A 23,455-nucleotide genomic window follows, 5' to 3' on the forward strand; every position below is an offset into this window, starting at 1 on the left:
TTTATTGGATTTCTTTTCAAATAGAAAAAAGAAAATATTGTTTTTTTTCAAAATTTCCGCTATTTTTGCGCTTATATCGCAAAAAAAAAAAAAACGGAGTCGTGAATAAATAACACCAAAATAAAGCTCTATTTGTACGAACAAAATGATAACAATTTCATTTGGGTACAGTGTAGCATGACCGCGCAATTGTCACTGAAAGCGCTAGAGCGCTGAAAGCTGAAAATTGGGCTGGGAAGGAAGGGGGTGAAAGTGCCCTGTATTGTAGTGGTTAAAGAAGTGTGAAGAGTTTTTCTTGAGAAATGTTATTTTTTGGAATCTGCTGCACTAGGATCATTGATTCGAATCCCAACCACGGCACTACCTGCCTGGAGTTTACATGTTCTTCCTGTGCCTGTGTGGGTTTCCTCCCACACTCCAAAGACACGCTGGTAGGTTAGTTGGCTCCTGTCTAAATTGGCCCTAGTTTGTGTATCTATGCATGAATCTAAGTTAGGGACCTTAGATTGTAAGCCCCCCGAGGACAGGGAATGTATAATATATACAGTTAGGTGTGTTTTATATATATATATTATATAAAAAAAAAATTTTCAGGTCTTTACCAAAACGTATTCATGCTATAGTTATAATGGATATGGGCTGAAAACTGCACACTCTCGGGTCTAATATGAGGGTATGTACATCAGCGGAAGGGTTTAGAAATTACAGCTCTTAATTGCCAATCCACCCCCCCTTTTTCAAGGGACCAATGGTTATTGGACAATTGAATCAAAAGCTGTTTCATGGCCAGGTGTGGGATACTCATTTATGATTTCTTCATCAGTTAGGCAGGTAAAAGGTCTGGAGTTGATTCTAACATCATGCGTTTTTAAAGGAGCTGTCCATGCAAGTGAAACAGAGATAACAACATTAGGTGTGGCCAAATCAACAGTTTGGTACATTCTGAGCAAAGAAGAATGTACTGGTGAGCTCAGCAATATAAAAAGGCCTGGATGTCCATGGAAGACAACAGTGGTGGATGATCGCAGGATCCTCTCTATGGTAAAGAAAAACCCATTCACAACATCCAGACAAGTGAAGGACACTCTACAGGAGGTAAGTGTATCATTGCCAAAGTCTACAATCAAGAGAAGACTTCATGAGAGCAAATGCAGAGGGTTCCCTACAAGGTGCAAACCGTTCATAGGCTTGAAGAATAGAAAAGCCAGATTAGATTTAGCCAAAAAACATCTAAAAAAGGAAGAGCAGTTCTGGAAAAGCATTCTTTGCACGGATGACACTAAGATTAATCTTTACCAGAATGACAGGAAGAAAAAAGTGGACAAGGCTTTGAACAGCTCATAAACCAAAGTACACAACATCATCTGTAAAACATGGTGCAGGCAGCGTGATGGCATGCATGGCTTCCAGTGGCACTGGGTCATTGGTGTTTTTTTTTTTTTTGCAAAATCTTTTTTTATTGAGTTTTACATTAGCATACAAAGTTGCCCACGCAGGAGCCAAACATTGCCCACGCAGGGGCATATCCTCTGATGCGGCAACGGGGCACATCATACAACGTACACAAACTGCCACTGATGCAGAAACAGGGCAGACCATAAAACCAACAAACTTACTAATCTATTCCCCAATGAGGGGAGAGGTTTGGTTCAGGAGACTCTGTGCTCAATATTATGACGACAGAATAACGTGATATGGGAGTAAGTGGGTCAATTTACTGCCATATAACCATAATGGTAATCTAGGGGTTGGTTACTGCATCGGTTGCCGTGGTGCTATTATCTAACCAACAGGTCCACACTTTTTCTAATTTATGTGGCCAACCCCTGCCTGAGTAGGTGGCTTTATAAAGGGGTAAACTGGCGTTCACTAGGGTCTTCCAAAATCTGACAGAGGGGGGAGATGTGTGCTTCCAGTTCATTGTGATGGCCTTACGTGCATAGTACAATAACAGTGATATGAGTATTTTTTTTTTTTTTTTTAGCTCTGAGCATCGACATTTGTTTCACCGGTCCCAGCAGACAATGCTTAGGATCATACGGGGCACTAATCTTTGTGACCTTAGTGATCATTTAGAGTACTCCCTTCCAATAATGTACTATTGCAGGGCAAGCCCAGAAAATGTGAAAGAAGTCCCCCGGCTGGTAGGAGCAGCGCCAGCAGGCTGGAGAATGCGCCGGTGACATCCGGTGCAGCCTGTGAGGCGTGTAGTGAGCTCTATGTATAATTTTATATTGGACCAGTTTGTCCCTGGCTGAAACCAGAGGGGAGAATGGAAAATCCCAAATCTCCTTCCAATCATCCTCATCCAGCCCCGGTATGTCCCCCACCCATTTCCTGTGGAGGGAGGACAGCTCGGAGATGGCCGCAACCAGCAGGGACCCATAGATTTGAGACGTGGGCTTCTCCAAGTCTTTCACCGAAGGGTAGACTCAAGCTCCGAATATTCCAGTATAATTTTTTGGCCTAAGAATTGACACCTGTAAGCATGGGCTACCTGGAGATACCTGAAATGGGCCCATGCCGGTACATTAAATTTGGTACACAATACATGAAAGGGAGTGAGCTCTCTGTTGGTGATAACATGTTAAAGGGTCAGTATGTTGTCCTTGGCCCAAGCCTGTGGGTCCGGGATGGTATTAAACTGCGACAGGTTAGGGTTCAGCCACAGGGGGGTGTGAGGAGACCAGGAGTTTGGCTTGGGGGCCCTCAACGCCGCTCTCCCACCCTCCACACCCGCATAGTGGTGTGCATAGAAGGGGTGAGGCAGTGAGGTGTTTTTGGCCCCCTGAATAGCAACCCCTTCAAGGCCTCCAGAAACCCCACTATAGCCGCCTCCAGCACTGTCGCAGAATTGGTCAGATCCGGCTGCAACCACCAATGGGTGGTTACAAGCTGAGTGGCCAAGAAATATTTGTGGCAATCAGGGAGAGCCAGCCCCCCGCTGTCCACAGGCCTGGTCAGAGTCGTGTATTTGAATCTAGGTGACATAGACCCCCAAAGAAAGGAGAGAGGAAGAGTTGTTTAAGAGAGGTAAAGAAGGTTTTGGTCAGCTATTGTTGGGAATTTCTAAAGATGTATGTAAGTTTGGGGAGGACTTTCATTTTAAGAAGGTTAAGGCAGTAGGTCATCCGCGTAAAGGGCCACTCTCTCCTCCAGCCAGCCCACCCTAAGACCACGGACCTCAGCCGAGCCCCTGAGGGCCTCAGCAATAGGTTCCATAGCCAGAGCGAACAAAGCCGGGGAGAGAGGGCATCCCTGTCTGGTCCCTTTCTGCAGGGGGAACGGAGGAGACAAGAAGCCATTCAATTTTATGCATGCCAGAGGACCGGTATACAGTGTGCGCATCCAGGCAATAAACTTCAGTGGGAAACTCATTCTTCTAAGCACCTCCCACAAATATACCCACTCCACCGTGTCAAATGCCTTCTCCATATCAAGGGCGGCAATGGTCCTAGTACCTTGATTAGTATGGGGGGCATGAATATTAGAGAACAATCTACGTTTGTTGATGTCTGTGGACCTACCTGGCATAAAGCCCATTTGATCCGAGTCAATCAGAGATTTTATTACTTTATTGAGTCTAGTGGCCAATAATTTAGTTAATATTTTTAGGTCACAGTTTAGGAGTGCTATCGGCCTGTAGGAGGCACACAGCTTAGGGTCCTTATGAGGTTTTGAAATAAGAACGATATGGGCTTCCCTCATAGAGGACGGTAAGGAGTCCTGTTGGAGACAGACTGAAAAAATCTGAGCTAGCCTGGGGGCAAGTAGTTCTACATGGGCTCTATAATATTCAATAGGAAGTCCATCCGGACCTGGGGCCTTTCCTACTGGGAAAGACCGGATGGCCACCGCTACTTCCTCCGGTGTAATCTCTGAGACCAGGAGTTGTCTCTCCATGTCAGAGAGCCACCCCAGTGCCAGCATGTCCAACAAGGAGGTCATAGGTGCAGGGTCAAATCTGTTGGGGAGTGAGGAAACGTACAGAGAGGTGTAAAACTTGGTGAAAGCAGACATAATATCATAATATCTTCCTGAGATGTGACTGATACTCGCTCTGCCGTGAGGATTTCTGATATAACCGCTAAGGGTATATCCTGCTGTGCCAACATCGCTAGTAATCTGCTACTCTTGTCTCCATGTTCAAAATATTCCTGTCTGCTATTTTGTATACCAAGCCTGGTGGTGTATGAAACATGGAGATGTAGTTCTCGCCTAAGCGATGAGAGGTGCTCGAAGTTGGGGACTGTTGCCGAGGCAGAATATTGATTCAGAGCCTCCTCAACTTTGTACTGCAGGTCAGAGACCTTGTCCCCAAGTTCCGCCCTAACCGTCGCCACAGCTTAGATATACTGACCACTTCTGTGAGCCTTGGAAGCGTCCCATGTCACCTCCAAGGAGGCTGACCCCTCATTGTGCACCCAGTAGTCCCGCAGGTAGGGAGAGACCCTACCATGAACCGTCTCCTGGTTGATCCAATGAGGTTGTAACCTCCAGAGGGCTTTACTCCTCGACCTGGTGGTCCTAATGGTGAGTTTAAGAGGATGGTGGTCAGATAGGCCAGAGGGGAGGTAGCTGGCCTCCTGGATGTTGGCCAGTAGGGCAGCATTGACAAAAGCCAAATCAATTCAGGAGGGTGCTTTAAATGTGGATGAAAAGCAGGAGTACGTTCTATCCTGGGGTGAAGCCACCGCCATGCCTCTTGGAACTCTGTTGCCTGAGCCCACGTGCCAAGATCAGGATTGAGGCTGGGTTCACACTGCTGCGGGGGGAGATCCGGATGTGATTCGCACCGCAAATCACATCCGATCTCCGTAGCGCTGCGAGTTCAGCCATACAGATAGTATGGCTGAACTCGCAGCGGTCCCGCAGCAAACTCGCACGGGACCCTTTTTTTCGTCCGCAACAGAATCGGATCGCATGGGCGTTCACACCATGCGATCCGATTCTTGTGCGAGTCGGCAGATCGCACTGCGATATGCGATCGGATCTGGGGGTGTCATTAACATATCATTGACACTCCCAGCCGTTCGCATAGGGCAGTGTGAACTGCCGGCGGGAGTAATGCGATGCGGGAAAACGCCGCGGATTCGCGGCGTTCCCGCATCGCAGCAATGTGAACCTAGCCTGAAAGTAGATTGTGGGGAAGGCCTATCTAGGTCACGGGACAGAGTGGCATTAAAATCTCTCATGAACAGGACATACGCTGGGCAATGCAGAGCCAGTCTTTTATATAGTGTGTACAGGATGTGTATTTGGCTCGGAGGAGGCAAATAGACATTCACAATGACATACTTTGTGATATAAATGCTCAACCCCACCACAGCATATTTCCCCTGGGGATCCAAATGAACCTCATGAATTGCACATGGAACCCGTTTGTTTATGAATATAGATACCCCTTGAGAATACGGGGAGTAGGATCGTGAAACACCCTTTGCACCCAGGGTTTTTTTCAGAGCCAGAACCTTACTGCCAGTTAAGTGGGTCGCCTGCAAAAGCACTATGTGGGGATTATGCAGTTTTAAGTATTGGAATAACAGTGAACATTTGAATTTGGAATTAAACCGCCTGACGTTCCATGACAGAATGGTTAGCGACTCAACATCAGAGGGGGTCATCATGGAACACCAGGGGGAAACAGAAGCAGGATGTTCCTGTCCAACCCGTATAAGCAAATAAACCTAAATTTGACACAGACAGTTAGCAGCATCTGAGCAGCACAGTACACATTAAATTCTTTAAAGCAGAGAAATCCCTCCCCCCAGAACACATAACGCCCTACCCAAACATCATTGAAACCGAGTTCAGAGAGCAAAAAAATAGGCCAGAGAACCATACAAACTGATGTAGGGTTTTGTCCCTTAAAATGGAAGTAAACCCATCGATTTAAACAGTTTAAAAAACGGCATGCCGGGAATGCTAACTGCACATTGGCTGTGCTCTCAACCAAACTGTCAAACCACCCAATGGCTGGTGTCATAACGGATCACATGTGCAGCACCGTGGCAGCTGAAGATTAAACAGAGGCAAAGATGGCAGCTTCCGTGGATGAAAACGATAGGGGAGTTTACTTCCACTTTAACTAGAAAAAACACAGAATCCTTAGGTCACGGGGACCCCTAGACATCAGGCCACAGGGCCGGAGGTGGATAAAGCACTTCCCAAGAAAGTCAGTCTGTCTTGAGTCGGGGAGGGGAATCCACAGTGTGGGAAGGGAAACAAGGGTTCAACAGGGGGCACTTCTGATCTAGGTGAGGTGATTCAGTGGCTGTCATTGGAGCTCCTCAGGCAGGAATAATCGGCAGTCTAGCCAGCAACAGAAGAATCAATCGATATGGGTAAAAGTGGGATATGGTGGGTAGGAAAGGACTGGGGACAGAGTAATGAATGCTGGGAGTCACCAGGAGACAGTCCTTTGAAAGGTAAAGAGATACTTAGCGACCCCCTGCTGGCTGTAGTCAGTCATTGCATCCCTGGTCATGTATGATCAGTGGGTATCAAGACATGCCGCCACAGCCTCCGGAGTGTCGAAGAAACGAGTGCTGTCACCATCCGTAATCCGCAGCCTGCTGGGATACAAAAGGCTGAATCGAATTCCTTTGTCTCGAAGCTGGCGTCTCACATCAGTAAAGGATTTGCGTCTTTGCTGTACTTCCTGAGAGAAGTCCGGGAAGAAGAGCAGTCTGGTATTCTCATATTTAATTTCCGGCATGGCACGTGCCACTGCTAGAATGCAGTAATTTAGGAGCCGCAGCAGGAAGGGGTGCGGAGGGGCCCCAGGTCTCGGAGGGAGTGGCGGGACCCTGTGTGCTCTCTCCACTACGAAGGTGGGCGGTACGTCACTCAGGATGAATAGAGTGGATAGTAAGCGCTCAGTAAACTCAGTGGGTTTAGGGCCCTCAGCTCTCTCTGGCAGTCCAAGTATGCGGATATTGTTCCGCCTAAGGCTGTTTTCAGTGTCTAATGCACGCTCCTGGAGCGCGTTCACTTGATGCTGCAGGGCCCTCACCTCCCTGGAGTCCAACCGGACCGTATCCTCCACCACGGAGACCCTGTCCTCCACCTCTGTAATGTGGGACCGAAATGTATCCATATCCTGGCGGATGAGGCTGACGTCCACTGCCAAGAAGTCGATTTTAACTGTCAGGGCTTCCTTGCAGGATGTAATGGCCGCCAGGATTTCCACTCCTGTGGGACCAACTGTCGCCCCGGACACCGCGGCCGCCTGCGCGTCGGTCGCCATCCCAGCCGTGGGCCGCCGCGCAGAGGAGGTAGCCGCCGGTGAGGGGGGGGGGGGGGTACGAGGAGTCTTTAGACCCAATTTTGAGTAACAGGTCTTAGGGTGGCAAATCCGAGATTCACCCTGAGATGTAGGAGGTTCTTGGGAAGCTGGTGGGCAATCAACCTGGGCCCGCAGAGGAGGACGGAGGCTGTGCCAGTACTGATTAGCAATTCAATATTGCTGGGGCACAGATGGTGGCACAGGAAAGCAGTCCAGTATTGCTGGGGCACAGACGGTGGCACAGGAGGGCAGTTCAGTATGGCTGGAGCACAGATGGTGGCACAGGAAAGGCAGGTCAGTATTGTTGGGGCGCAGATGGTGGCATAGAAAGTCAGTTTGGTATTGTTGGGGCACCGATGATGGCACAGGGAGGCAGTTTGGTATTACTGAGACACAGATGGTGGCACCGGAAGGCAGTGCAGTTTTACTGGGGCACAGGTGGTGGCACAGGAATGCAGTTCAGTATTGCTGTGGCACAGACGGTAGCACAGGAAGGCAGTTCAGTATTGCTGTGGCACAGATGATAGCACAGGGAGGCAGTTCAGTATTGCTGGGACACAGATGGTGACACAAGAAAGACAGCCCAGCACTACTGGAGCACAGGTGGTGGTACAGGGAGGGCAGCCCAGCACTACTGGGGCACAGGTGGTGGTACAGGAAGGGCAGCTCAGCACTACTGGGGCACAGGTGGAACAAGGAGGGCAGCTCAGCACTACTGGGGCACAGGAGGTGGCACAGGGGAGGCATCCCAGTGTGGCTGGGGCAGAGATGATGGTCCAGGGAGGGCAAGGTTGCCCAGCTAAGTCACAGTACCAGACTTGGAGGCTGATCCTGGCACAGTAGGCCGCAAGATGGCGGCGGGCCACGGGCACCCGGAATCGGATGCTACGGATCCTCTGATGGCCTATGGGGGCCTCACACAGCCCAGCATGCTCCCAGGGACAGCCACCACTGAGTTGCCCGAATTTGCCGATTGCGGCACTCGAGCCCGCGGATGGCGGAGGCTCCGTAGGCCTCAAAATGCCGGCGGGCCCCCGCTGCGTGGAGACGTCCCCGTCTGACCGATTTTTAAAATTCCTGCTGGGGCTGGTGTGAAAGATGCCTGGCTGCTGGTGTGGAGAGTTTGGAGGCTCTCCAGGCTGCATTTGATGCAGGATGGTGGTGGATTGTGTCAGGATCGGCGGAGCTCCGCAGCAGCACGTCTTTCCCCCACTACATCCGGACATGCCCCCAGGTCATTGGTGTTTATTAAGACAGAAGCAGCCGGATGAATTCTACAGTGCTTAGAGATATACTGTTATCCTAGATTCGGCGAAAAATGCAGCAAAGTTGTTTGGACGGCACTTGGCAATGATCCAAAACACACTGCAAAAGCAACCCGGGAGCTTTTGGAGAAAAAAAGGGCAATATTCTGCAATGACTGGGTCAGACGCCTGATCTCAACCCAATCGAGCATGCATTTCACTTGCTGGAGGCAAAACTAAAGACAGACCCACAAAGAACAACTGAAGACAGCCTGGCAAAGCATCAGAAAGGAAGAAACCCAGTCTTTTGGTAGTGTTCATGGCAGTAAAGGATGTTCCACAAAATATTAAATATGAACATTTTATTTATGATTATATTTGTCCAATTACATTTGAGCCCCTGAAAATGGAGGGAGAGACACTCTGTGTGTGTATATGTGTATATATATAATATTAAAAAAAAAGTTCCTAAAATTTGTACTTGATATTAATGTTCAACCCCTTGAATTAAAGCTGAAAGTCTTCACTTCAAATTCATTTGGATTTCGTTTTAATTGTATTCCGGTGGCGTACAGAGCCAAAATATATGGACCTAACTATGTAAAGCTCCTGTGTAAATTGACAGCGCTATATAAATACCTGTAGTAGTGATAATTATTTACAATAATCTTTTTTAACCTTATTTTAATAGTAATCCTTTATTTTTTCCGAGTGTTGGCTTTTAAATCTTGCCCCCTTTTTTATTACTGTTTTTAAGGGCTATTCAAATATTTACCTGTCTGTTTTCCCTTACTGGTACATTATGGTAAATATTGGCTACCATTTTCTACATCTGTGAATTTGATGCTTCTGCTGGCTTAGCATGGCTTCTGCCCCTTTTCACCACAATGTATTCAGTTCATAGCATGGAACGACATGTCACGATAGTTTTTTTTATTTTTATTATTTTGGCCCATTATATGTAATGTAATTTTGCAGATTTTGTAAGTGTCTGAGAACCTATTTTAAATGTTGGCATTTATATGAAAATCTTACCTCTCTCAGGTTCTCCAAATCAGTATTTTGTTCTTCAGCTGAAATACGGTTTTCCATTTCAGACTCATCAGCAATTCTGTCCCTGCTCTCCTTTTCTCGAGCTCGGCAGCTGGGGAGTTGGCTCAAATACAATAGCATTAAGAAGATACTTCTCTGTAACATCTTACAGCAAGAAAATAAAGATCTCTCCTCTAGGACAAATAGAATGGGACGTCTAGTCAGACGTTTGTGACTCCAGACAGTGAATTCTGATGTTCAGCTCCGTTTTTGTTCTTGTCTGTTCTGAACTTTCTTTGTTTCTTCAGCAGAATTCCTCACATGAGGTTGTTCTTAAATACAGGAAATGTCAGGATTTTTTTTTTTCCAAGCGCCTGCTGGCAGTGACCAATGAAAAAAATGTTAGGGCCAATAAACACAGTCAAGGGGGAAAGTTTGAGTCAAGAGGGCCTGTCTTTAATGCGGGTGGTAGTGTTTAGAGACAGTACAACAATTAAAAACTGCTAGTTCTTCTTCCTCTAGTACAATGTAAAATTGGTTGCATTTACAGAACTGTACTAAGCACTGCTTAACAGCATGTTCGATATGTGGATATAATCCACAGGGGTGCATGCACAACACCATGGTGACTGATGACCTAGGTCAGACAGATGGACAAAAACACATATTTTGATGTATGTGGGCAAGGCTTATCGCCCTTAAAGGGGAATACTAAACTTCTTTGTTGGCTAATGCCTGATTGCACAGTCATGCAAAGTCAGCATTAGGGCGGCGCTCTAACTTAGAAGCAAGCACACCATGTGTCAAATAACTCGTTATTGTCTCCATTCACTAAATTTACACCATCTTCCTTACATGATGCAGTCCTTGTGAGGGGATGCTGTATCCCGCTCCCCAGTCAGGCCTTGATGTCACCTTTTTCACATTGTCATACTTTTGAGGATCCTCTTCACTCTCTCTCTTCCGTGACATGCAGCTAGGTACATGAGGACACATATGGCACCCCCACACTGGCCAGTCACACTGAATTTGCTGGCTGGTGGCTTGATCACCAACACGTTACTGGTTACAAATGGCATGTAGATGTTCTATGCAGCACTTACTACTTGTAGGCCTCGGGAGCACACATTCCCTGCTGTGAGCCCTTGTTCTTTTAATACACCTGCCATACATGCACCCCTTTTGAGAGACGCCAGGCACTTATAACTTAGAGCTTTTATTGAAGGTTCTGGCACATACAAGGTTAATAGATCACAGTTCATTGGAAACACAGTTCAGTTCATTCTTACTAAACTGAATCAGACTGCCCATATCGTACCCATACTCCTAGTTCTCTTTAAAGTCCATGTGTAGGCTTGAGCACCATAAATGTGTACCCCAAAAGGGTGGCTAAGTGTTCCACAGGGGGTTATATCTTTCAACTTGTCTTCCTGCCACCTAGAAGGTTACCTCCCCTTGTACTTATGGACAGGAAACGGGACCATGAACACCTGGGAATAGCAACGTTATACCCTTCCTACCTCCCTATGCACACTGGTGTCTAACTTGCTAATGCCAGATTTACATTTTAGAGACATGACATATTGTGCACCCTATCAATAGGCATCTGACTACACTCCCTCGCCCCCCACCCTCTTAAAGGTGACCCATCCTTGGGTGAGAACCATAGCCCATACCTACGTCCCAGCAAAATTAAACCATTTTATTGATACACTAGTCAAATTTGACCATAAACATATGGCACAACAAAACATGTCAAAGGTGCATAAATAGTAACACTGGGCCACAACAGGCTAACAGAGAAATCGGAGCATAACTCAAACATAGAAATCAAGAAAACGGATCCACTCTCCCAACACAGGATGTCTGTGACCAGTTAGACGAAGAACAGGGCAATCATAGCTAGGTTTACCAAGTTCTACCCTGTCCATGTAAATGTGGTGCCCAATATTCAGTTCTCGATATACACGGTGGAACTCCTTAACGGTGGATGCATCTTGGATATGCAGATCCCTGAAGGATGGTGGAGTTCCCAAGCATTCCCAGACTGCCTGGCTGTACAGTCCGGGATGCTCAGCTTCAATGAAAGCATTCGGGTGTTCAGGCAAAACCAGATTAGATGTGTGGGGGAGTATTGCCTAGCGGTAGAAAGGCTTCTGGCACATGGCGACAGTCTAAATGTTGGTGGTGACTTTCATGAGGGGGGCCAGAGCAAACTCTCAAGTGTGTCAGAGGTAACAAGCGGAGATGCATTGGGGGTAGCTTCATCCTCACTGCTTTCTGTGAAGAAGGCTGATTTCTACTCCAGTGCCAGTAGAGCGTTTTGAGAGCACCACGGGCACCTGTTTGGCATCCCGGGCTGGAGGGACGCTAAACACAGGCGCAGGTACAGACTTGGTGGTGCAGAGACCTCCGACACAGCAGCTGCTTCTTTTGAGGGCTCTGGCAGGACAGTCGAGTATACACTACATAGTAGAAATATTGTCTGCTTGGATGGATGCTGCATGGGATGGTCCAAGTAGATATGGTAGGGCTGCCACATTTAGTGGGAGACTCATCTTAACACCCGTTCAGAAGGTTTTAAAAATGGATAAGGTCAGGGAGTCTGGGAGATGAAGTTGTGGAGATAGAGCTGAAATACTTTTTCACTGGATATTAGCGGCACTCTTGGTTCTACCTCGTACAGGCTCAATTCTATAGCCTATAGATTTAGACAGCATAGCTTGGCCTCGCCCCCACCTGCTCCCTCATCACAGGATTTTCTTGATGTAGAAAGAGCTAAGGCTTTCATTGGCATCATCCGTCATTCCCCACCCCTCCACATATGCAAACAAAGGGGCACAAGTCTGGTGCTGCAAGTGCCCTTATATGGAAACATGCCCCTCCTCCCCTCATGTAGTGTGGGTCAGGGGAACACAGTGCATAGCAGATTGGACTAGAACATAGCACATGGAAGTTCAGACAGAGATGAGTTCAGTGGATGCCCAATCTTATAATCTCCATTCAGAACATAAACTATCTCGGCATCTTTGGAGCAGAAGCTGTTAAAAATCTGCAACTGTAACAAAGTTGGCTACAATCCATTGCAATGTGCGTTTTTATCCAGACTGTCTCTTTAAACACTTGGAACGTACCTTTTTTAAGTATGCAGCAAATTTAGGTCACTTGTGTAATATCTTATATAATACCAAATAGACAAATATCCGCTTTCAAGACAAAAAAAGTGGCAGATCAGTATTTGTGACTTGAGGGAAGACAGTCACAGCTGTTAATAAGTGAAGCTGAAGGATCATGCACATTCACATAAAGAAATGTTTTCATGCTTAAACATGTCCCAGAAAGTGTGGAGGAGGGAGAACCAACAGCTTGGAACTTTTATTAAAAGATTACATTCTGTTCCTGTTCTGGTTCTGCTTGGATCTACTCCTCAAGGTGTGCATCATTTTATTCATCATAAACTTGAATTCCAATTATTTCAGAAAGCATTCTAATTACTAAAAGAAAAATCATTTCCAAGCAGCTATAACAGACATTGTCTTGCTGTAGAATCCGAATCGCACAGGAACTGCATTCCTGTGCAATTCACATACGATTCAGTGTTCTGCAATTTGTGCCTTTTCACTTTGGTCTCAAATTGCACCACATCGTACCACAGACGTGCATGCACCTTTTTTTTTGGAGCCACACTGCAATCTTTGTACCATGTGATCTGGTGTAGGAAAATTCACTGCGTTTATGACCTGTGTTTGGGGTGTCATTAACTTTGTACTGATGCCCGCAGCAGATTGCAAGGGCATTTTCCATTACTGCATTAGTGTATAACCAAGAAGTTTTAAAGACTTGGGGTCCGGTAGTGTTTTTTTATTAATGTCTGTGTCTATTGTAATGTTTGAGGGTGTGTAGCTCATTGTAGCGTTCACCAGTAAGTAGAGTCCATGCCAGTTTAAGGGCTTGTTGGGCCACTTTTGTTAAGGAGAATGAAAATGTCCAGCAAAACAAACAGTTGCCCATGCAGGGGTATCCATCATCCATGCAAAACAAAGGTTCAGCCTCCTGGCTCTTTAGCAGCAATGCTGCTCAGGCTTTATGCCTTGTTCCTCTTGAACATATAACAAGAATGTGCAGTTAGTGGGAGGCAGGTGAGGCACAAAAAAAGATTGCGGGTCATAGCTCGGCGACCCAGGGTCACATTAGCTGAAGTCTTACCCCACCAATGGTCAACATTTGAGGCTCCTGCCCCCTAAAGTTCCGGAGATACGGGGCTTCTTGTGTAGCCTGTCAGAAGCTACATACAGAGCAGCCAGTTAAATCCAAGCTGACACACTCTTTTTGCAACAGACTGAGAAGATGAGCTCACAGTGCCTCTGACTTGTCAGAGGCACTGAGCTCAGTGGACAGCTTGGAGCCTTGGACCAATGGTAAAGCACCACTGGCCCCAGCTGTCTGATAAAAAAATGCATGGGTCGCTCTCGCGCGCTCTCTCTCTCTCTCTCTCTCTCTCGTGCTCGCTCACTAGCGCTCTCAAAAAAAAGGATATCAATTGTGTTTGAGCATCATGTCGCACGACTGTGCAATTGTCAGTTAAAGCGACGCAGTGCCGAATCACAAAGAATGCTCTGGTCATTAAGGGGGTAAAAACTTCTGGGGCTGAAGTGGTTAAATCCTATATTATGTTATAACATCATTTTTATTTATCTATTTACTGTGAAATTACTTGTTTGAAGTTATAACTTCAGTAATTTGTCTGTTAAGCCATCTGCTTAAGTACAGTTTTTGAAAATATAGTAAATTACCTTAAAAACAATATATAATAATTGTATATTACTTATGGTAATTGGCCAATTCTGACATTTCTCTCTTACATGTAAAAATCATATTTTTTTTTTTTTGGCTAGAGAATTATATGTGTGTGTGTGTGTGTTATAAATAAATTCAGACCAGACTGTGGCTCCCCAAGTAACCGAAATAGTCATACACAAATCTGTTGCCGCTGCGGGTGGCTGTTTGTGGGCCGGTTTGGCATCGCTGAAGGGTGGGTCGATGTCAGCAAGAGCAATTTGGCCACACCCACTGGCATGCTCTGTGCACTACATTACTACTCCCCTTGGGACACCCAAATGTATCCCAGGCCTTTTATAATCTTATAGCGCTTAATCGGGTTTGTCTTGAAGAAAAGGTGGCAACCCTAAACCATACTATCACACTATATATACACTTTAAGCCTACCGCTTCCATTGGTGAGTCGGTGACAGGATTTGCCGGCCCCCGCCAGTTACCATAGAGATTTCCGGTGGACCAGATCGTCCCCGGAGTCTCTATGATCGTTCGGAGGCCGGGCACGATGTTATGACGTCACGCCCGGCCTCGGTATTCAAATTAATGGCGCCGATTTGGCAGGGAAGCCAGGATCGTTTTTTTATTTTTTATTATTTTATTCTTCCCAGCCTAGAGGTGAGATATGGGGTCTTATTGACCCCATATCTCACTGTAAATAGGTCCGATCGTGCCATATTCCTATTACAAGGGATGTTTACATTCCTTGTAATAGGAAAAAAAGTCATCCATTTTATTTTTATTTTTTAGGTGTCAAACTAAAAAAATAAAAATAAAATTCACAAAAAAAAAAATATGTAAAGCGCCCCTGTCCCCGGGAGCTCGCACACAGAAGCGAAGCATACGTAAGTCCTGCCCACATATGAAAACGGTGTTCAAACCACACATGTGAGGTATCGCCACGAACGTTAGAGCGAGAGCAATAATTCTAGCTCTAGACCAGTAAAAAAAAATTAAAGTGTCGCCTATGGGGATTTTTAAATACCAAAGTTTGGCACCATTCCACGAGCGCGTGCAATTTTGAAGTGTGACATGTTGGGTATCTATTTACTCGGCGTATCCTCCTCTTTCACATTATGCAAAACAATTGGGCTAACTTTACTGTTTTTTTTTTTTTAAGCATGAAACTCTTTTTTTCTGAAAAAAACGTGTTCGAAAAGTTGCTGCGCAAATACCGTGCGAGATAAAAAGTTGCAACGACCGCCATTGTATTCTCTAGGGTCTTTGCTAAAAAACATACATAATGTTTGGGGGTTCTATGTAATTTTGGAATTTGGAATTTTACATGTAGGAGAGAAATGTCAGAATTGGTCTGGGCGCGAAGTGGTTAAGTGCAACTATGATGAGATAGTCATTCAACTATTTACTCATTCTTAGCAAGCAAGAGCTCACTAATATCTGTAGCTGCTTGCAATGTGGATTAATGCATCTTTTTTCAGAATAGTGCCAGCCTCCCCTTCCTACACATTCTTAGTAAGTAGAAAAATAACAAACTGACCTCCTGTAGCTACATGCGCTGTGGAGTAATACATCTATTTAAAAAAAACAAATTTAAACCTTCATATCCCCTGAATTATCCTAGCCTAATGTGGTGCTGCTGTGCTTAAACAAGCCATATACTTGAATTGGAAGCACACATACTTTTGGAGCAACGTCCCATCCAAGTCTCTAGGATGTTACTGCACAGGTATCGGCACATTGGATTTTGCCAGGCAATAGAACACTGCATTCTAGCACCCGGCACTAAAATATTAGTACTGTCTGGTGAAATTATCTCCACCTGACGGTTCATGTATGTGCCCCAATCACATTTATGGAGCGAGGTAGCGCCATAGGAGTGGGTTCTTAGGTAAAAATACCTTAATGCAGCAGGCACTGGCATTGCTGGGGAGGTTATATTTTTCTTCCACTGAGCACCGATGCAACAGGAGTGATGGCACTGACAGAAGTGTTGGGGTTATTGTTACCAATGCTGGAAGTTACTATCCCTGCCACTGATACCAGTCTTTGGGTGATTTTTGTATCTATTTTTATTATTGTGCCCAATAACACCATTGCTGGGGGTAATTATTGTGTCTACTAAAACCATTGCTGGGGGGTAACAATTGCTCCCACTGACCCCAACAATGGCACCTATTTTACTGGTAGAATAAAAAGGAAGGTGGGACTTTGAATGAGGCTACTGATTTGTGCGGGTGAGATAATTAAAAAGTATATTTAATTGGCATTGAGTCTGACAATACATAACAATGATGCACATAGTAAAAAAGATGTAATATGTATACACACACACGCATACATGGTATTGACCTCATGAAAACATTACATATACATATCAAAGGGGTGACATATAAAACTGACGAGATTTAATAGGGTAAATTTAATTATTACAGATTATATATAATCTCTCGTATAAATGGCACTATGCAGTGTAAACATTGGTAAAAAAACAAGTGATCATTTGGTTGTAAATAATGAGTCTAAGTAGGTTCCTATAGGCTGCCTACTGATAAGTCCGACGCGTTTCGTGTCTAATACCACTCTTCAGGGACAGATGCATGCAACTCTATTTAAAAAAAAAAAAAAACCTGAATAGACCAGTATGATCAAGCGTTATAGCCCTCAACGGGGAGATGGGTGCAAGAGAAAAGGGAGAGAGTTACTCATCCCTCTGAGTACTTGCATCATGATAAGTCTGGAAAATGGGGGACGAGGAATCTGAGGCTGTCCAAATTGTCTGTACCAGGCGCTGTGGACCCTCTCCTGTGGGCTCCTTCCACAGCTCCCGGTACAGACAATTTGGACTGCTTTCCGATTCTCGTCCCCCACGAAACATGTTGGGCTTATAGGATGCATTCCCATGCCTACTGATAGGAACCTACTTAGACTCATTTCATAGTTTCATAGTTAGTAAGGTTGAATAAAGACACGAGTCCATTCAGTTCAACCTGAGTAAGTGTCTACAATTGTCCCTATCCCAGTACATTGCACACTCACATCAGTCCCTACCCTCAAAGAGCCCACGATCCAAGGTCCCTATTCATATACTAGGGCCAATTTTGGACAGAAGCCAATTAACCAACCAGCTGGAGGAAACCCACGCAGGCACAGGGAGAACATGCAAACTCCAGGCAGGTAGTGTTGTGGTTGGGATTTGAACCAGCGACCCTTCTTACTGCTAGGTGAGAATGCTACCCACTACACCACTGTGCTGCCATTATTTACAACCAAATGGTCATGTGGTTTTTACCATTGTTTACACTGCATAGTGACATTTAGATGGTGTGTGTGTGTGTGTGTGTGTGTGTGTGTGTGTGTGTGTGTGTGTGTGTGTGTGTGTGTGTGTGTGTGTGTGTGTGTGTGTGTGTGTGTGTGTGTGTGTGTGTGTGTGTGTGTGTGTGTGTGTGTGTGTGTGTGTGTGTGTGTGTGTATAAAATTAAATTTAGTGTGAATCTGTAATAATGAAATTTACCCTATTAAATATTTTGTCAATTTTATATGCCATCCCTTTGATATGTATATGCAATGTATTCATGAGGTCAATATTGTGTGTGTGTATAAATATTATCTTTTTTACTAATGTGCATCATTGTTATGTATTGTCAGACTCAATATGCCAATTGAAAATACTTTCTAATTATCTCACCCCCACAAATCAATAGCCTCATTCAAAGTCCCACCTTCCTTTTTTTTCTTATACCTGAACCATTTAAAGTCCCAACCCCCCCCATTGACCTATATTACTGTTTTCTCTTCAGTGTAGCCTCAGGCTCCACTTTCTCCAAAACCTAGCCAAGGAAAAGGGGGGGGGGAAAGAGCAAGAGTAAGACCGGGACAAAGGTCCAAATACCTGGAATGTCCCGGAAAATTTGGGACAGTTGGCAACTATGAATTAGTTACAGTCGCTGTTCTGGTATTCTGACAGCTCCAGGTGCCAGCTGTCAGTAGCACATTCATCTGTCAATGCTGTTTTGCATTGATGGGGAATCAAATGATTTAGAAATCCTAACCTGTATGACCAGCTTTAAGCGGTATGTCTTACGATTAAAGGTAATGTATAGTCTATTCAAACTTTAAAACCAAATGTGTACTAAAAGATCAGCTTGTTTCTCTGTATATTTTGTAATTTAATATGTGTAAGGCAGCATTCATTTTTGCTCATTAGCTCTGCTTGTTGCTTTGTAGGCTTAAACAATAGTTGTGCTTTGCTTCTAACAATGCAAGTCTATGAGCCGACCAACTCATTCAAAACAATACACTCCCTGTGTGGCTGACAATTTAGGAGCTGTTGAGAGAAAGGAATAATAAAATTGCGCCGAGAAACTGGAAGCTTGCTCTAGTGGCCATTCTACAACTCAATATATTCAATACAGTAACAAAAATATAGAAGAGCAAGCTTGTAATAATGTGAAAGTTTATATTAACCACTTGCCGACCGCCGCACGCCGATGTACGTCGGCAGAATGGCACGGGCAGGCATAAGCACATACATGTACGTCCTTTGCCTCCCGCGGGTCGGGGGCCCGATCGGGCCCCCGCCCGGTGCCTGCGGCGGTCGGTTTTCGTTCGGGAGCGATCCCGGACGAGGGGACGGCCATTCATTCATGGCCACCCCCTCGCGATCGCTCCCGACGAATGGAAATCCCCGGTGACATCACTTCCTCTCCTGTAATGTAAACACAGGAGAGGAAGTGATGTATTCTCTCCTCCGTGTCGGTATTTTTCGTTCCGACACGGAGGAGAGCGGATCAGTGAGTTGCACCAACACATCCCACACACAGTAGAACATGCCAGGCACACTCACACCCCCCCTTTACCCCCCGATCACCCCCCCAATTACCCCTGCCCCCCAGTCACAGTGACACCAATGTCATTTTTTTTTTTTTTTTTTTTTTTTTTTGCATTGGTGTCATTTGTGACTGTAATAACTGTTAGGGCAGTTAGGGTTAGCCCCCTTTAGTTCTAATGTACCCCCCTAACCCCCCCAATAAAGGTTTAACCCCGTGATCACCCCCCGTCGCCAGTGTCACTAAGGCTGGGTTCACATTGCAGCGGTTTATGAGAACGAATGTGATTCGCACCGCACTGCAGTGCAAATCACATCCGATCTCTGTGCGATTCGAGTTCAGCCATTCGCCGCACCCGCCGCACCCGCCACACCCGCCGCACCCGCCGCAAATTCGCACGGGACCCTTTTTTTGGCCCGCAGCAGAATCGGATCGCATGGGTGTTCACACCATGCGATCCGAGTTTGCAGATCGCACTGCGATATGCGAACTGATCTGGGGGTGTCAGTAACATTTCACTGACACTCCCAGCAGTTCGCATAGGGCAGTGTGAACTGCCGCCGGGAGGCATGCGATGCGGGAACCCGCCGCGGATTCGCGGCGTTTCCGCATCGCTCCAGTGTGAACCCAGCCTAATAAGCGATCATTTTTCTGATCGCCGTATTAGTGTCACAGGTGACGCTAGTTAGGCAGGTAGGTATTTAGGTTCGCCGCAGCTTTTTATAGCGCTAGGGACCCCCATATACTACCGCATAAAGCCCCCTGATTGCCCCCTAGTTAACCCTTTCACCAGTGATCACCATATAACTGTTACAGGTGACGCTGGTTGGTTAGTTATTTTTTTATAGTTTCAGGGCACCCGCCATTTATTACCTAATAAAGGTTTAACCCCCTGATCACCCGGCAGGTGTCATTTGTGACTAATAACTGTTAGGGCAGTTAGGGTTAGCCCCCTTTAGTTCTAAGGTACCCCCCTAACCCCCCCAATAAAGGTTTAACCCCGTGATCACCCCCCGTCGCCAGTGTCACTAAGGCTGGGTTCACATTGCAGCGGTTTATGAGAACGGATGTGATTCGCACCGCACTGCAGTGCAAATCACATCCGATCTCTGTGCGATTCGAGTTCAGCTATACAGATAGTATGGCTGAATTCGTGTCGCACCCGCCGCACCCGCCGCAAACTCGCACGGGACCCTTTTTTTGGTCCGCAGCAGAATCGGATCGCATGGGTGTTCACACCATGCGATCCAAGTTTGCAGATCGCACTGCGATATGCGAACTGATCTGGGGGTGTCATTAACATTTCACTGACACTCCCAGCAGTTCGCATAGGGCAGTGTGAACTGCCGCCGGGAGGCATGCGATGCGGGAACCCGCCGCGCATTCGTGGCGTTCCCGCATCGCTCCAGTGTGAACCCAGCCTAATAAGCGATCGTTTTTCTGATCGCTGTATTAGTGTCACAGGTGACGCTAGTTAGGCAGGTAGGTATTTAGGTTCGCCGCAGCTTTTTATAGCGCCAGGGACCCCCATATACTACCGCATAAAGCCCCCTGATTGCCCCCTAGTTAACCCTTTCACCAGTGATCACCATATAACTGTTACAGGTGACGCTGGTTGGTTAGTTATTTTTTTATAGTTTCAGGGCACCCGCCATTTATTACCTAGTCTCACTAGTGTACCCCTAAATTTAGGGGTGTCTACTTTCTAAAATGGGGTCATTTGGGGGGGGGGGGTTTGTGCCATCTTGGCATTTTATGGCCTTCAAAACTGTAACGCCCTTAGAAAGCCTGAAGGCGGTGCTTGGTTTTTGGGGCCCCGTACGCGGCTAGGCTCCCAAAAAGTCCCACATATGTGGTATCCCCGTACTCAGGAGAAGCAGCAGAATTTATTTTGGGGTGTCATTTCACATATGCCCATGGCATGCGTGAGCAATATATCATTTAGTGACAACTTTGTGAAAAAAAAAAAAAGTTTGTAATTTTCCCGCAACTTGTGGCAAAATATAAAATATTCCATGGACTCAACATGCCTCTCAGCAAATAGCTTGGGGTGTCTACTTTCTAAAATGGGGTCATTTGTGGGGGTTTTGTGCCATCTTGGCATTTTATGGCCTTCAAAACTGTAATAGGTAGTGAGAAGTGAACTCAAAAAATTACGCCCTTAGAAAGCCTGAAGGCGGTGCTTGGTTTTCGGGGCCCCGTACGCGGCTAGGCTCCCAAAAAGTCCCACATATGTGGTATCCCCGTACTCAGGAGAAGCAGCAGAATTTATTTTGGGGTGTCATTTCACATATGCCCATGGCATGCATGAGCAATATATCATTTAGTGACAACTTTGTGAAAAAAAAAAAAAAAAAAAAAAAGTTTGTAATTTTCCCGCAACTTGTGGCAAAATATAAAATATTCCATGGACTCAACATGCCTCTCAGCAAATAGCTTGGGGTGTCTACTTTCTAAAATGGGGTCATTTGTGGGGGTTTTGTGCCATCTTGGCATTTTATGGCCTTCAAAACTGTAATAGGTAGTGAGGCGTGAAATCAAAAATTTACGCCCTTAGAAAGCCTGAAGGCGGTGCTTGGTTTTCGGGGCCCTGTACGCGGCTAGGCTCCCAAAAAGTCCCACATATGTGGTATCCCCGTACTCAGGAGAAGCAGCAGAATTTATTTTGGGGTGTCATTTCACATACGCCCATAGCATGTGTGAGCAATATATCATTTAGTGACAACTTTGTGTAAAAAAAAAAAAAAAATTTTTTTTTTGTCATTATTCAATCGCTTGAGGCAAAAAAATAAAATATTCAATGGGCTCAACATGCCTCTTATCAATTTCCTTAGGGGGTCTACTTTCCAAAATGGGGTCATTTGGGGGGGTTTTGTACTGCCCTGTCATTTTAGCACCTCAAGAAATGAGATAGGCAGTCGTAAACTAAAAGCTGCGTAAATTCCAGAAAACGTACCTTAGTTTGTAGATGTGACAACTTTTGCGCAAACCAATAAATATACAATTATTGACTTTTTTTTTACCAAAGACATGTGGCTGAATACATTTTGGCCTAAATGTATGACTAAAATTGAGTTTATTGGATTTTTCTAATAACAAAAAGTAGAAAATATCATTTTTTTTCAAAATTTGCGGTCTTTTTACGTTTATATCGCAAAAAATAAAAATCGCAGAGGCAATCAAATACCATCAAAAGAAAGCTCTATTTGTGGGAAGAAAAGGACGCAAATTTTGTTTGGGTACAACATTGCATGACCGCGCAATTACCAGTTAAAGCAGCGCAGTGCCAAAGTGTAAAAAGACCTCTGGTCATTTACCAGCAAAATGGTCCGGTCTGAAAGTGGTTAAAATTACAGTATCTTACCACTAAAATAATAACTTTATGCTAATACAAGCTCACTGAAAATACACCATTCATGTCCTTTAAAAGCAATTCAGTATCTGACACACCATGCCCTGCTGGGGCAGATGCTGTCCAAGGTGGCTAATTTTGTCACAGCCCAAAGGTAACCTCCTTGGGTGACAGCTCTGCCATTGTATGTGACTCTTCCCACCATCCCACTATCCGTGTTAATTTTGGCATCAAATTTAGATTTTCTGACTAAAATGCTATTTTAGTTTTAGTCTTTTTTTTTATTTATTTTTTATTTTTTTGTCGTTTGCAATTGTTATAGTAATATTTAGTCAACTAAAATAATTTTAGGTTACTAAAGTATAATAGGTTTAGGTGAACTTCCGCTTTAAGCACTCCTCACCCCCTTACATGCCACGTGTGACGTGTCATTTTTTTGGGGGGGAGGGAGAGTGGGTACCTGGTTTTGACAGGTACTTCCTGTCCCACTTCCTCCTTCTGTGACTTGGCCAACTAGGTGGCAACTCCTCTCCCCCTAGGATGCCCCTCCCTCTCTGCAATTTTCTGGGACATGTCACAGGTCCCAGGAGATTGCCTGGCCACTAGCAGGGTGCAGTGCGACTTGAGCATGCTCACCCGGCTGTAAAGCCACAAGCTATCACAGCTGGTTGCCCACACTTGCAATGACGAAGCCATGGAGAGGAGCGAGGCTTCAGGCCGCCGCCTCACTGGACTGTGGGACAAGTGAGTGTGTGTTTATTAAAAGTTAACAGCTACACTTTTTGTAGCTGCTGACTTTTAATAAACTGAAAAATTACTGGGACTCCGCTTTTAAATTGCAATGCATTATTTAAGCATTTCTCTAGAATTTCCAAACTTATTCTATACTCCTGAAGTAAAAAAAAAAAAATCAAATATG

General features: G+C 45.4%; 1 protein-coding gene across 1 annotated transcript in view; it reads right to left on the minus strand.

Moving 5' to 3' along the window:
* The window catches only part of CLEC11A (C-type lectin domain containing 11A), a 48,162-nt gene extending 38,261 nt beyond the window's left edge, over positions 1 to 9,901 (minus strand). The window contains exon 1 of the mRNA XM_077457203.1: positions 9,568 to 9,901. Coding sequence (XP_077313329.1) covers positions 9,568 to 9,729 — 162 coding nt within the window. The 5' untranslated portion in view covers positions 9,730 to 9,901. The remainder of the gene's footprint in view (positions 1 to 9,567) is intronic.
* Positions 9,902 to 23,455: the final 13,554 nt, after the last annotated feature.

This window comes from Lithobates pipiens, unplaced genomic scaffold, assembly GCF_037356315.1.
Source record: "Lithobates pipiens isolate NorthernLeopardFrog02 unplaced genomic scaffold, aLitPip1_a1.2 Scaffold_27, whole genome shotgun sequence".
NCBI lineage: Eukaryota > Metazoa > Chordata > Amphibia > Anura > Ranidae > Lithobates > Lithobates pipiens.